General features: G+C 48.5%; 1 protein-coding gene across 1 annotated transcript in view; it reads right to left on the reverse strand.

The window, feature by feature from the left end:
- LOC311358182 (FERM and PDZ domain-containing protein 4-like) overlaps positions 1 to 14,746 on the reverse strand; it is a gene marked incomplete at its 5' end in the record, with an annotated part of 31,852 nt that overhangs the window by 9,990 nt on the left and 7,116 nt on the right. The window contains 4 exons of the mRNA XM_084478190.1: positions 802 to 847; positions 2,031 to 2,133; positions 2,754 to 2,914; positions 7,130 to 7,261. Of these exons, the coding sequence (XP_084334316.1) occupies positions 802 to 847; positions 2,031 to 2,133; positions 2,754 to 2,914; positions 7,130 to 7,261 (442 nt within the window). The remainder of the gene's footprint in view (positions 1 to 801; positions 848 to 2,030; positions 2,134 to 2,753; positions 2,915 to 7,129; positions 7,262 to 14,746) is intronic.

The raw sequence follows: 14,746 nt of genomic DNA on the forward strand, positions 1-14,746 counted from the left end.
AGTGGATTGGGGGGAGGGGGGTACAGTGGTGTCCGCTGAGCCTCTAGAGCAATGTGCGGCAAATGGCTGCAATTACAGGCTGCATTAAAGGACCCGCCGCGCCAGCTCCCCTGTGTGAGCTGCTACCTTTTTACCCAACAATAAACATCCTCGCCTGAAAAACCCTGTGAGCTAATGAGAAGCGCTTGGCTAAATCCCCATTCCTTTAATTCAATGTATGTATTTAAAATCTGAAAATCCATAGGATTAAATGAGAACGGATCCTCTCTACACATCTGTTGTTAGTTTTGCAGCGTTGAAAAGGCGGTGCATTAACTTTGGGATTGGCGCCTGGCCCCTGGCCCGCCCTGCGGACAGATTAATAGAGTGAAGTGGAAATGCCCCGCAAGTCTTTGTGGTGATTCACATTTTAATCTGCGTCGACCTATATATGCATGAAGTATCCCCGCTAATAGTCTGCTCATCCCGTCTGCTCATCCCGTCTGCTGCGGGACCCGACCCCTCTGTGTTGACATGCCGGGTTTATCTCGGGTCTCGCAGGTCGGATATGGCGCTACGGCGGGAAAAACACTGGCAAGAGTGCATCGCCGTGACAACCAGGCAAGCTGTGACCGCGCCGACACTCGGTCGTCACAGCAACACCAAGTCTTCACAGGGTCGACACACACCCACGCACACATGCACGGACAAGAGCATGCACACACATAAACACACACATGACACTAACAATCTAGCGATGGCGTTTCCCCATTATGTTACTTGAACTGTTTTAATTTTAAATATGGAGAAAGAAAGACTCACTGGGTATGGCTGGATGACGGTCAGCACTATGGACTCTTTGCAGCTCCTGTAGGACACACACACACACAGTTGTTTAATGTTAATTTATCATACATTTAATCTGCCGTTAATCTTGCCTATATTGTGGATAAACCAACGGTTTATCCACATTATAGGAGGATTATAGGAAAAAGTACAATAGTGCACTGGGTGAACACCCCATCTTCACCGTCTCTCCTGGCTAACACTAAATCACTAAAACATTTGTTATCCTTCCTGTCGAAGGACATTTAGCTTGCGAGCCTGCAACTAAACAATGGCAATACAGCACTCTGTCTTATGGAATAAATACATGTCCGTCAGTACAGTGTGTGGACGACATAAAAGTGCAGTAGTAAGTATTTGACTAAATGTCACCAAAGTGCTCCAAGGAAATGCTCTTTAGGCAGAATCGGCACAACTAAGAGATTTTTACAAAATATGGGTAAGGGTTGTATCAGTGCAGCCAGGATACCTGGTCCCAATGCTGTGTTCACCCAGACCGGCCTGGTTCTTTAAGAGCCTTCAGCCCGGGTCAGCCCAGGCTGCAGTCCTTACAGCCGGACATTGTGTTGACTCAGTGACATGGATCTAATAAGACGCGTGGAAAAACACTAACACTGGCCTACAGTTGAGTCATGACGCATGGAGAACGACTGCTACTAGCATGGCAGTGCGTGCTACCGCGGCGTGCTAGTTCCTCTGACACGAGGAAAGCAGGCATAATGTCAGTCAATGCAGGACGTGACTGTTCTCCAAACCACCGTATGCAAATGATTTGTTTATGTAAATGTGCAGTCAAATGCTATTTATTAAATGGGTCCTTGCATAATAAAGAGCGGTTAGCACAAGGGCAGGGGGGAACTCCCACCCTCTGCCTCTCAGAGAATAACAAGGAGCTAATCAAAACACAGCATTTGACAGAGGTTGATGTACTACGGTAAACCGCGTTTCCTTCCATCCCGCTCTATCCCGCTCTATCCCGGTCCATCCCGCTCTATCCCGCTCTATCCCGCTCTATCCCGGTCCATCCCGCTCTATCCCGCTCTATCCCGGTCTATCCCGCTCTATCCCGGTCCATCCCGCTCTATCCCGCTCTATCCCGGTCCATCCCGCTCTATCCCGCTCTATCCCGCTCTATCCCGCTCTATCCCGGTCTATCCCACTCTATCCCGGTCTATCCCGGTCTATCTATCCAAGCAGTGCCTCACCTGACGAGGTCAATGACTCTCTCTCTGGGGGCCGATCCCACCGGCTCCTCGTTGATCATGACGATTTCATCCCCCGGAACCAGCCTACCTTCTGAGGGGCCACCTGGGAACACACACACACACACACACACACACACACACACACACACACACACACATGCACACACACACACACACACACACACACACACACACACACACACACACACATGCAGACACACACACACACACACACACACACACACACACACACACACACACACACACACACACACACATACAGACGCAGACAGAAACATGCAGACGCACAAACATACACACACAGAAAACCACACACACACACACACACACACACACACACACACACACACACACACACACACACACAGAAAACGTCACACAGAAGGCCACACACACACACACACACACACACACACACACACACACACACACACACACACACACACACACACACACACACACACACACACACACACACACACACACACAGTGGTTAGAGGTACGCAGTGTTTAAGGTCAGACCACTGTTCTTGATTTTTTCTTGTTAATTTCCCTCCTGGCTCTTAAACGCTGCTTCCACTCTGCTCGTTCTTTACAATCGATAACGTGATAACCCATCTTCATGTTGTGTTCATGAGCGGACTAGGGCGCCCAAGGGGAAATGCCTTCATAGGAGTCGGACCACCACAAGACGTTCTTTACCTGGCGTGACTGAACGAACCACCACTGGTTTTTCACTTCCTGCCACAAAGCCGAAACCAAGCACCGGGTCGCGGCGCATCTCCACCTTCCTGGGGGCGGGGGCTACGATCCTGTCCCCCTCCAGGCACACCTCCTCCAGGGAGCCACTGTGGGAGAGGAGGCTGCAGGGAGACATGAGAGAGACGGGGGAGAGATGAGAGACGGGGAGAGACAGGCCCTCTCAAGGGTCAGGTCGTTCCTGCAGGCAGATTCTGCAGTGACATGGATACCAAGTGAAGACCAAGTGCAATTCCAGGTTCACCCAGGCCATCTCTGCCTAACCTGCCTCAGACCTTTAAATACAAACAGTCGCTTCCAATCCAGTTGTCCTTTTCCGCCACGCTTCGACGCGTCAATTTCCTTCTTTTTTTTTCCAGTCACATTGTTTTTTCCCTCCTTGTTCTAACAACAGGAAAATATTGTCATTTGTGTGTGTGCTGCGTGCCCGTGTGGGCCGGTGTTTGTCCCCGGGTGGAGGAGCGTAGCGGCGGCAGCCAGCAGAGGATAGCAGCACCACATGGTGCCAGCAGAGTTTGTTAATTGGGCCCGTGGGCTGGCTGCGGCGCTATGTAATTCCCGGTTATTCTTGACACCTGTAACATTCACCGCTAATTACTAACAATTAATCTTTCAAGGAATGAGAAGAGATTGTCTGTACGTGTAATAAAAAGAAGAAAAAAAAGAAACACGCGGCCCGGCGAGTTCAACCTGTCTCTGGGTGGGAGATGTGTTGTGTTAATTATGGGACAGATGCACAGTCAATTAAAGAGGAAACAGAGAGCAGAGCAGACTCCTGCAGACAAGCCTGTTAGGCTGGGCTATTCATTATGCTTTTGACGTGGGTAAGGTAAGTAGAGGTGAAATAATCCCATCATATTAGTGCCATCCCTGTTTTAATGAGGATATAGGCCAACAGATCTTCAGTATCTCTGATGTAGGCCTACTTATCTTCTATATTGATGATTTAGGCCCTACTCATCTTCTATATAGATAATGTAGGCCAACAGATCTTCAGTATCCCTGATGTAGGCCTACTTATCTTCAGTAGCGATGATGTAAGCCTACTTATCTTCTGTATCGATGATATAGGCCTACTTATCTTCAGTATGGATGATGTTGGCCTACTTATCTTCAGTATGGATGATGTAGGCCTACATATCTTCAGTATCACTGATGTTCTCTCAATCTCTATCCTCCACCTCCGCAAAATATTGCAATGAGGCGGCCAATCAGAGCAGTGCTCATTCGCATAACCCCATGCCCTTCCAAAATAGCCTGGGTTTCAGAATGTAGAAAAAAAAAGAAACTCAAACTGAAACTACAGGAGCTTTAGTTTCTTCCTACAGACTTCACTAAGTCTGTATGACATGTCTTGTAAACACCCCCAGGCAACAGTTTTAAATAGCCAAAAATAAATTTAGTATGCAATCTTTAATAGTAATTTTGTATGAGTAACTAACAAATAATAATAATTTATCATCATATTTAGTCATTTAATTATAGTGCCTAAATAATTTAATGTGTCTATATTAATAAACAATATTGCATTGCTGACTCATATTTAAAAATAGAGGTTTATACATACATGGATACATACATACATTCAGTGATGCATATTTCATGTAACTTTTCTCGAGGAGTTAATAATGTATTATTTTCATAATGAATGACCCTGTTAGCCCGACCGCCCCGAGGATGTAAATATGAGCGAGACGTGAAGAGGCAGAGAGAAACAGGCCTCGCTGCTGGTCCTCATGGTCTCCATGCTGAGAGACGGTGGGCACAGAGTCCCCTGACACATGGAGCCCCAACATCTACTCCAATGGGGGGAGCACTTCCTCTAATTATTCTACCACCCTGCACACACACACACACACACACCACACACACACATAAATACAGACACACACACAAACAAATATACATGCATGCACAGAAACACACACACACTCACAAATAAACGCATACACACACACACACACACACACACACGCACACACAATATAATTCAGCTCCTACTGTGTGTGCACTGTGTGTCCAGTCTTTGTGTATTGTTGTTTCAGAAATGCAAAAATATAATATAATATAATATTTTTAAAAGTTGCACATTAACCAAGAGAGTGTCCCCATCACCTCCATTTAGTTAGACTTCAGGACTCTCTGACACATTGACGTGCTTGGACCTTGAGCCTTTGGCCAGCTCGACAGCTTGTACCGAACCCGGCAGCATACGGCGTGATGCGCTGAGGAAGCATTCCCTACGCAGGCCACCTGCTAGAGAGGCCCTCCCTCCCAGCGCACTGACAGCGCTGCGTCTAATGGCCCCTAATCATTACCATTATCTGCCAAGCAAGTCCGGTACTTTTGGCTCACTGGGGCCCCAGCTAACCCCAAACACACACTGACGTCCGCAGGCGGATCTACACAGCGGCTCCCTGGGGCGGGTTCCCACCAGACGGTTCCTGGAGATGTGGGGGCCTTCTGGATTATCTCTGCCGTAATATCTGAGGAACAATGTTCCAGTCGCTCTTGGTACGGGTGTCATGTTTGATTTGAAGCTGCACGGATTAATTGGACTTTGATGGATGATGAATCAGCCCTGAACGCGCTGTGCTGTGTTTAGGCTGTGCCACTCTTTGATGGCGTTGATCGTGTTTATCTGACTAACGGAGGAAATCCGTTCCTTTACAGCTGAGCCCCACCAGTTTACATGCTCTAGATAAACAATGTGTTCATCCTGCTCCATGATCCTTGGTAAATTAACATGTTTCTTCACAATCCACTCTGATATTATATATATGTGTGTGTGTGTGTGTGTGTGTGTGTGTGTGTGGGTGTGTACGTGTGTGTGCATTGCGTGTGTGTGTGTGTGTGTGTGTGTGTGTGTGTGTGTGTGTGTGTGCGTGTGTATGTATGTATGCATAGTTCTTAAACAGAGATACAATTGTTTTGTAACACTGGGTCCTCAACGCACTCTGATGCCTGCTGACAGTGACACACACACACACACACACACACACACACACACACACACACTATTCATGGGTTCTATTTAAATTTAGAAAGCAGAAAGGCTTGTGTGCTGCGAACTGGCTGTGCTTCCAGTACAGCTCCTCGCTGCTCCACGGTCCTCGCTGCTCCTCATTTCTTATGTAACTCCACAGACATCACGGCTCGTGCCTCAACCCGTGTTTGACAACTTTTGTGCCCTCTCATGTCCAGTGTTCACAGAAAAATACAATCAACGACACAGGGATCAGGGTGCCGTAGAATCAATGTTTTCACTTATAAACCCATGAATATAATAATAGAAAACAAAGCTCAATGTGTGTGTGTGTGTGTATGTGCGTGGGGGGGGGGGGCGGGGTGTCACCGTCCTTTGCAGAAGAAATTAAGAGAAAGGGGGGAAAAAAAGCATCAGGGGAAAAGGCAGAGGAGGAAAGTGCTGCGGTAGGTTTGGATGTGATGCACGTAGGGTGAAATATTTTTAGATATTGTCAGACTGCGTGCATCAGCCCTCAAAGCTGGGCTACAGATGGGGCCGAAGCCAAAGACAATCAGAGAGCCAGAGTTCATGTCCAACCATGTTTAAGAAATCACACTTACTGATGAGGCACGAAAAACAATACTACATCCTCTCCCCCCTCAGTCCACATGATTCACAGCCACACACTCCACACAGCAGCCACGCAAAGAAAAGAGACAGTCTCACCCTACCTGTAGGGCAGCAGCGGTCTCCAGAGAGTCCTAACGATGGATGACGATGAGAGGCGGCATTACACCGCAGAAACATTCAGACGCCCAGGTAGGAAACACCCGAGGAAACAAATCCAGCGGCGGCGGTGACGAAGGTGGCACGCTCACGCACGCACGCACACGCTCACGCACACACGCACGCACGCACGTACGTACGCACACACGGCAGTCACACGGCGTGCCTGCCGTCCTCCGGAGCGGGCTGGTGCGTGTCTGAGAGAGGGCTGCCTCCCCCTGACTGAGCGGGGCTGTGCTGTGTGCATGAGCAGGCAGTGGCTGCGCATCAGTCTGAGGGGTGGGGGGGGGGGGGGGGGGGTGGGGGGGTGGGGGCATTCAGTATTCTGAGGAGCGCGCACGTGGAAAGAGTGCACGCCGCCCCCCCCCCCCGTGAGTGTGTGTGCGTGAGTGTGAGTGTGTGCCCAGATTAATCACAGGTTGCCAAAGCCTCGAAAATATAGAAGCGGGGAGCGGCGGGGGGGAAAGGAAGCCCCTCTCAGGGCGCGGGAGGGGGGGGGGGGGGGGGTGCAGCGGTGTTATTTTGGGGGACGTGGGGGTTCTGGTTTCATTGCGGGTTGCCTTACTTGATGTAGCAGTCACGCCCCTCTCTACTGGCGCCCATGTCCCAGCCATTGGGGGGTCCCTGGGAGGACCCCCAGGGGCCTGGCGGCGGCGGCGGTGGTGGTGGGGGCCAGCCTGACGCCTTGGTTCTGTGGCTGGAGAGAGGGGAAAGAGAGAGAGAGAGGGAGAGAGAGAGAGAGAGAGAAAGAGCGAAAGAGAGAGAGGGAGGGATGGGTAGAGAGAGAGAGGGAGAAAGAGAAAGGGGGGAGAGAGAGAGCGAGGGAAAGGCAGGAGAGAGGGGGAGAGGGAGAGGATGGAGGAGAGGGACCAAGAGAGACAGAGGGGGAAGAGAGAGACAGAAAGAGAGACGTCACGCATTGTGCCCGCAAATGATGGTACGATGTTGGGCATGTGCAAACAGCGCCAAGGACGTAACATAAACAGATCCGGCTCTGAATGTAGAAAAAGGAATTCCTTGGATTCAGTGGAAATACCCGCAGATATATTTACCAATCTTTACAAGTACAGGATTCTATTGAATAAAAGCATGTTCATTATGGAGAATGAAGAAGACAGCAGCAATCCTTGAGCAAGGCGCCTAAGCGACTAGCTGCTCCTTGAGGGTGCTATCGGTACCATTCCACAGTTGTGAAGAGAGAGACAGAGACAGAGAGAGCAGAAAAAATCTGAAGATGCACGATTTTTATCAACCAAGAAAAGGGCCTCTCTGCTCCCTCCCTCTCTACGTTTCTCCACCATTGAGGAGTGTTGCATTAACACACCTGTGATTGACAGGCAAGATGCATTTCCCTAAATCAGGGAAGGGATGCCCTGATTGGTCAGAAATGAGTCGGGAGCGGCCTAACATCTAAACAGCTCATACAGAGGCAGCCGCAGTCGAGACAAACAGATATTCTCACAGAGCATTTCCCTTCCCAATAGCCGACGGATGGTAGTGCAATTCCAACCAATGACACTCCGATAATAGCCCTTAAATCCTATCTACATCCCTTTTAATAACATCATAATAGCATTGTGTATACTCATGAATCCACATTTTCACTTTGAGTCACGTAGGATCAAAATGTCTCCTAACTAACGTCGGCTACATAGATCCGCAGCAGTGGTAAAAGGCAGCTTAAAGCAACAGAAGTGCGTCTTCCAGTGGACAGATCCCCGTCTGTGTTCTAACCGGGAGTCACTGGATCCAAAGTCAAACGGATGATGTAACCGAACGCGGGCAGGCGAGGTCATGCCTCTCTCCGCTGCTGGGAGTCTGGGGATGAGTTGATGAGTGGTTTCTTGATGTCAGCACAGCGTTCATTAGGGTTAGAGCGCTGGACACGTTCATCTCTGTCACCTCCCTGCCACGGAGAAAGCTAACTCAGAGAGGGGGGGGGGGGGGGAGAACTGAAGGGTGACTCTGTTGTGTGGAAACTACAGGACTCAACTCCCATTAATGGTCAAAAAAAACCTTTCTTTTTTTTAAATTATTTGTGAGTGTTTCATCATACTGTCACAAGCCACAGCCTTTCACATCCCATATCATATAAGCATTCCATTGAGCTACTTAACACACACACACACACACACACACAGGCACGCACTCGTCTGTGGTCCCTCCTCTTCTTGTCGTTCTGTGTACACCAGCGATGGCAGTGCGCTGCGATGGCAGTGCGCTGCGATGGCAGTGCGCTGCGATGGCGGTGCGCTGCTACGGCGGTGCACTGCTACGGCGGTACGCTGTGTCACTTCAAAGGCTGCCGTGCTCTCTTACAGGCTCTTTGCATTCATTATTCAAAGCCTCTCTTTTTTTTCCCCAGTAATGTTTCCCCAGTGACTCTACGGCAGCGGATAACGCACCGGGCGGCTGTCGACGTGTTGCCGTGTGGCCCTACGGAGGTATTAGCATGTCTCTGTGGGACGTGACGGGAGAGCAGCCATCGCAGGGGGAAAGGTGTTTCATTAGTGTCACGCAAAGTATATACGTCAACTAGAGGCGGAAGGAAATGTAGGCTCAGGAACAAATGCCGAAACATTTTCCCATCCGAATATAAAAGTGACTTTGTCGGATCACAAAGGCCCTTGAGGAAAGCCAAGCGCGTGTTTGAGCTGTTATCCAATCACAGCCTCAAACAGTCATGATGTCATCCGGCAGATTATTTGATGCTTGGTTTAGCAGAGAGGATGTGAGCACCAAACACACCACGACACGTTCCTCTGTGAGCTCTGTGGTTATTAGTGCGTTCACATGAGTATGGATTCATCTGACCCGTGACACATTATCAGCGAGCAGCAGACCGGGTTATGGCGGCGCATGTTGAACTTGTGTCCTCCAGCTAAATAAAATCGCGTGACATCAAAACCCAACGGCCCGCGGGACACAAGCGCTGCGTTGTTTCGATCGACGTGGCCCACTTCCTCATTCCGATTTGTGCTAAAAAAGCACAATCTCCGGTTCACACGTACAAAAGTAATGCTCAGCTCACAGAAACCTTTCATGAAGTTATAATTGGCTTGGCAGTGAGCAGTATATTTAAAAGTTATTTGAAACCCTTTTTTTTCCTGCACTAATATAAGTGTACCCACACAAATTTGGAAGCTATCTCCAATTTGCGGCAGAAATTAAGCATTCTACTCACGGCCTCTGATGATGTACCATCAACACAGCGTTCTGAAGCGACAGTCAGTCCAGAAAAGTCCATTCTTGTTCTCTCAGGGACAAATCTGGTTTTCGTGTCTCTTCTCCAAGCTGCACAGAGGTAGATATTGCTATCTTGTTTATATTTCTTAATATATATATATATATATATATATATATATATATATATATATAGAAAGCTAGGAAGTGTATTGTACAGCCTGGAGGACTCAGCAGCTCAGTCAGTAAGCGCTTACAGAGAAGCAGAAAAGTGTCCAGCCACTATTTGACAGTGAAACTGATCCTTCTCAGCAGGCATTAATAAATGATGTTCGCACTGTCACACAGGCCTCAGTAATGGAGCACCAAGTGGGCAGACCTTGCTACACAATTCATGAACAGTTTACACAAGAGTCAGTGGCAAGACAATTAACTAAAATCATTTGTTCAAATATTATCCCCCCCTCTCCTCTCCCCCATGCTTTTAATCCCAAGGTGTAAGTCAAAGCCCGACAGAAAGCTGCCAGGTAACGTCCGTGTGTTCTTGGAGTTAACTCACCTGTGCTGACCTATAGTGAATCTGAGACGGGATTTGAAGGCAGTTGCAACCTAACACCTAATTACAGAAACATCCCCTCATAGCGAATGCTAAGGCAAGAGTAATATAAATGCAAATGGTTTTGTAAAGGTTATATATAAATACGCTAAACTAATTACTCCCCATTCAAATATTTGTTAGTCGGTGGCCTAAGAAAAGCCTTTAGTTAAACCAAAGAAGAACAAGACCCCATTTCACACTTTGTCATCTAACAGTAGTTAGTAGTAATAGCATGGAACCCAGAACATATCAATAGTCATCTTTAAACACAGCGGCGGGTCTTCTGTGTCCCAGGACACTGCCATGACTTCAGAGTCCCTCTATGAAATGTTAATGACGAATCTGATCCTTTCCTTATCACTGTGTAACACTTTCACTGCTCTTTGTATAAAACCGGCCTTGGAGACGATGCTGTGTGAGCAGTGGGGCTAATAGTGGGGCTTTCTGCTCACAGGAACGTGCTTCACGAAGCCAGCCACTGTTAACAAGACCGTGACATTCAATTATGCCTGCATAATTAATAGGAACAATGTCCATGGGCATTGACAATATGGAAACACGGCAGTGCTGCTAAATCCCTCCATTGTTGGTACTAAGGATTAAGGACTCATTGGCACGACAGGGGTCTAATGTTTGGATGCAGCTGGGTCTGCTATGTATTATTGAACTATGGTGGGCTAGCTGTAGCTGAGGGCCCGAGGCCGGATGTGTCACAGGGTTGGACCAGAGAAAGCGTTGACATCATATCAGGGAGGCGGATCTCCTCCTGGAGACTCTGCCTCGGCAAGCCTCAGTCCACATTCCAGAGCACACCCGACGCATCCTATTGGTTAACATTGAGCTAGCATCACACACGCACGCCTAGATGCACACACACACACACACACACGTGCAATGACACACACACACAAGACACCAGCACTTACGCATGCATAAACACACACACACACGCATTGAAACACACACGCAAAACACCAGCACTTACACATGCATACACACATGTACACAGACGCAAGCACAGACGCATACTCACACACACACACACACACACACATACATAGACACACACATGTAACACACCAGCACTAATGCATGCATACACACACACGCATTGACACACACACACACACACACACACACACACACACACACACACACACACACACAGGCGTCAGTCAGGTAGGCGTTTCAGTGACGCAAGCTCTTGCATTTTGTCAGGGATCTAAAGACAAACACACACACATAAACACACAAAGGCAGACAATCACACACAAGGATGTGGACACTCACCCACACATACAATCACACCCCAAGACACACACCACACACACACACATCACACATATACACATTCTTCCCTCTATCTGTCTTACTTTTTTGCATCACAATTTTTTGCATGGCCGCTTGTGCAACATCGCACACAAACAGGACTGGATTCAGCCAAATGCTTTCTCCCTCTGCTCGCATTAGAGAGGGAGTGTGTGTGTGTGTGTGTGTGTGTGTGTGTGTGTGTGTGTGTGTGTGTGTGTGTGTGTACATTACCAGCTTTTCCCATGGAAAAGCTGGTAATGTAATTCCCTTTGGATATGTAATCTGTGGCCAAGCAGCCAAACAGCATAGCCCTCCTCCTCCATCTCCTCCTCCTCTTCCTCCCTGTTCTCCTCCCCCTGCTCCCCATATTCCTCATCCTCATCCTCTCTCTCCTCTCACTCCTCCATCTCCTCCCCCTCTTCCTCCTCCATCTCCCTCTCCTCCTCCTCCCCTGCTCCTCCTCTTTCTCCTCCCCTTCCTCATAGAGCTAGGTGGAGTCTGGCCATAGAAGCAGATCAGGAGCCTTCAGGGAGGTGAAGAGCCTTCCTCTGCTCCTCTTCCTCCACCTGCTCGTCCTCATGTGTTCCTACTCCTCAGCTCCTCTAGGACCGACTGTATCCTGTTGAGTGTTGTGTGCTTGTGTGTGTGTGTGTGTGTGTACATCTGAGTGTGTGTGTGTGTGTGTGTGTGTGTGTGTGTAGGGACCTGCACTACACACATTGTGTTAGTACTTATCGCTTCATATCGCAGTTCCTCACTGCGAGGAACTGAGGTGTGCCTAAGACGGACGGAGAAGCGTGACACTGGGACCAGAGGAACCAGAGGCACCACAAGAGGTTTGTACTCCTGCCACACATGATGATACTTTTACATTATATCTGATAAAGGATTGATTAGTGGCCAGCATGGCATAAATGATCACTATTAACATTGAAAACAGAACTGCACTTAATGCCGAGACATATCTCAAAACTTCCTTGCTACGATTTTGAGTTCCCTCATTATTAAATTACAATTGCACCCCCACATTTCTACTGATTGTCCCCCTCAGAATAAACCTTGCTGATCATTTCACCATCATTCCAAAAGAGCAGAACCACATATTTCTGCATTTGTCTTTGCAGGTTCGGATGTTGCCATGGGCAACTGTTCTATCCAGAGCCACTCTGGTGTTTCTGTACAGAACGGTTGTCTCTCTCTCTCTCTCTCTCTCTCCCTACCTCTCTCTCTCTCTTTCTCTGTCTCCCTCTCTGTCTCTCTCTTTCTCCCACTCTCTCCCACTCTCTCCCTCTGTCTCTTACTTTGACTCAGTTATATCAGCTATATATCTCTCTCTCCCTTCATCACCCTGTCTCTCTGTCTCTCTCCCTTTATCTCCCTGTCTCTCTCTCTCTCTCTCTCTCCCTTTATCTCCCTGTCTCTCTCTCTCTCCCTTTATCTCCCTGTCTGTCTCTGTCTCTCTCCCTGTCTCTCTCTGTTTCTCTCCCTTACTCAAAGATAATTTGCTTGTAGTTCAAGGGCTCCTCGAGTATTTAAGCAGGCAAAAACACATTCTTCATGTGATACAATGCCTTCGTAATGACTGCTTGAAGCCACTAAAACACTGCCAATGCAGTGTTTGCAAATGCGTGCACACACAGACACATGCATACACAGGAAAACACACACACACACACACACACACACACACACACACACACACACACACCCACAGTAATAATGCCTGTGTGTGTATGTGAGTGTGTACATAAATCTCTCTCCCTCTCCAGCCTCAGCAGCCACCTGCAGGCTGATCCTGGAACAGTTTCCTTCTGATGGCCTGATGAATGTGCTGATGAAACGGCCCGCGGGGTCTGAACCGGAGCCCGCGTCCGCCTCCGGCTCCTGGTGCTATTCAGCCACTCTATGCTCTCCTTCTAGTGTCTGTGATGCCATCGCATGGCTCGCAGCCAACTTTTCTCCAAAGAGTAACGGAGGCTGAGGACGCGTGTGATTGGTCCGTCCTGTGATCCTCTCTGATCCTCCGAGGGAATTCATTTTGCCAATCAGATTGGATCGGTTCCGGTGGAGTCGATGTAACATCATCTCTCTGTCCCTTGATGCTCCTGCATCAAATAATCAAAGAGTTTTAGGTCTTATTGGTGCTCAACAACTGTGACCATACCGTTGGTTTTGCTTTGGGCCTATAGGTAACACAATGTACACACGTTACACACAACACATTGAATACACACAGCACAATATTCTCACACAAGAATACAAACACAGAAAATCAAGAACACACTTGTGTTAGTGCACACACCAAAACACACACACACACACACACACACACACACACACACAAACACACACACACACACACACACAGGATGTATTACAATCAGTGTGTATCCATTTGGCCCTACACACCAAACGGATATGTGTTTTATTGATTATTCCCTCGAAGGATTAAGGAAAACACTGTTTGCAACTTCAAGGAAATCTGGCGTGATCAAACAACTGCGTTCCGCCTCCCTGGCTGAACCATTTAACCTTCCTCAGATCTTCCCTCTGTGTCAAGTGCCTTTTAAGTGAGAAAGAAAAAAGGCAAATAAAAACCAAGGAGAATCATGCCATCGGCACTCAGCTCCTGTGACGTCACAGCAGAGCAGAATAATGAGTGGCAGATCTTCCTGCCGAATGTCTGCATCACGTGCTGCCTCTTCCCCAGGTCACACAACAGACCATTAGCCACCGCTCCTACGCTAGCTTGCCTGCAGAGTCAAAGTTCTCCCAGAGAGAAACACGACAGCAGCTTCTCTGTTCGCCGACTGTCGCAGCAGCGGCAGCAGCCGCAGCAGGAGCAGCCAACAACAGAATACATTCGGTGTCTCTATGAATCATGACATGATGCCCTGATGTCCCGGCTCCACTGGGAGAGCAGATCGTTAACACCAACGCTACGAGAGGGAAAACGGAAACAGCGCATCGGTGGAAGGCCTGGAACCCATGTGCCCACGGGCATCGACCAGTGACTGCAGCGTGACACACGACCGCGGGCGGCTGTTCCTGACTCCCCCCCCCACGCGGACGCTGGACGTTTGATCTCCA

The sequence above is a fragment of the Micromesistius poutassou genome (assembly GCF_964030765.1).
Source record: "Micromesistius poutassou genome assembly, chromosome: 14".
In the NCBI taxonomy this organism is placed as follows: domain Eukaryota; kingdom Metazoa; phylum Chordata; class Actinopteri; order Gadiformes; family Gadidae; genus Micromesistius; species Micromesistius poutassou.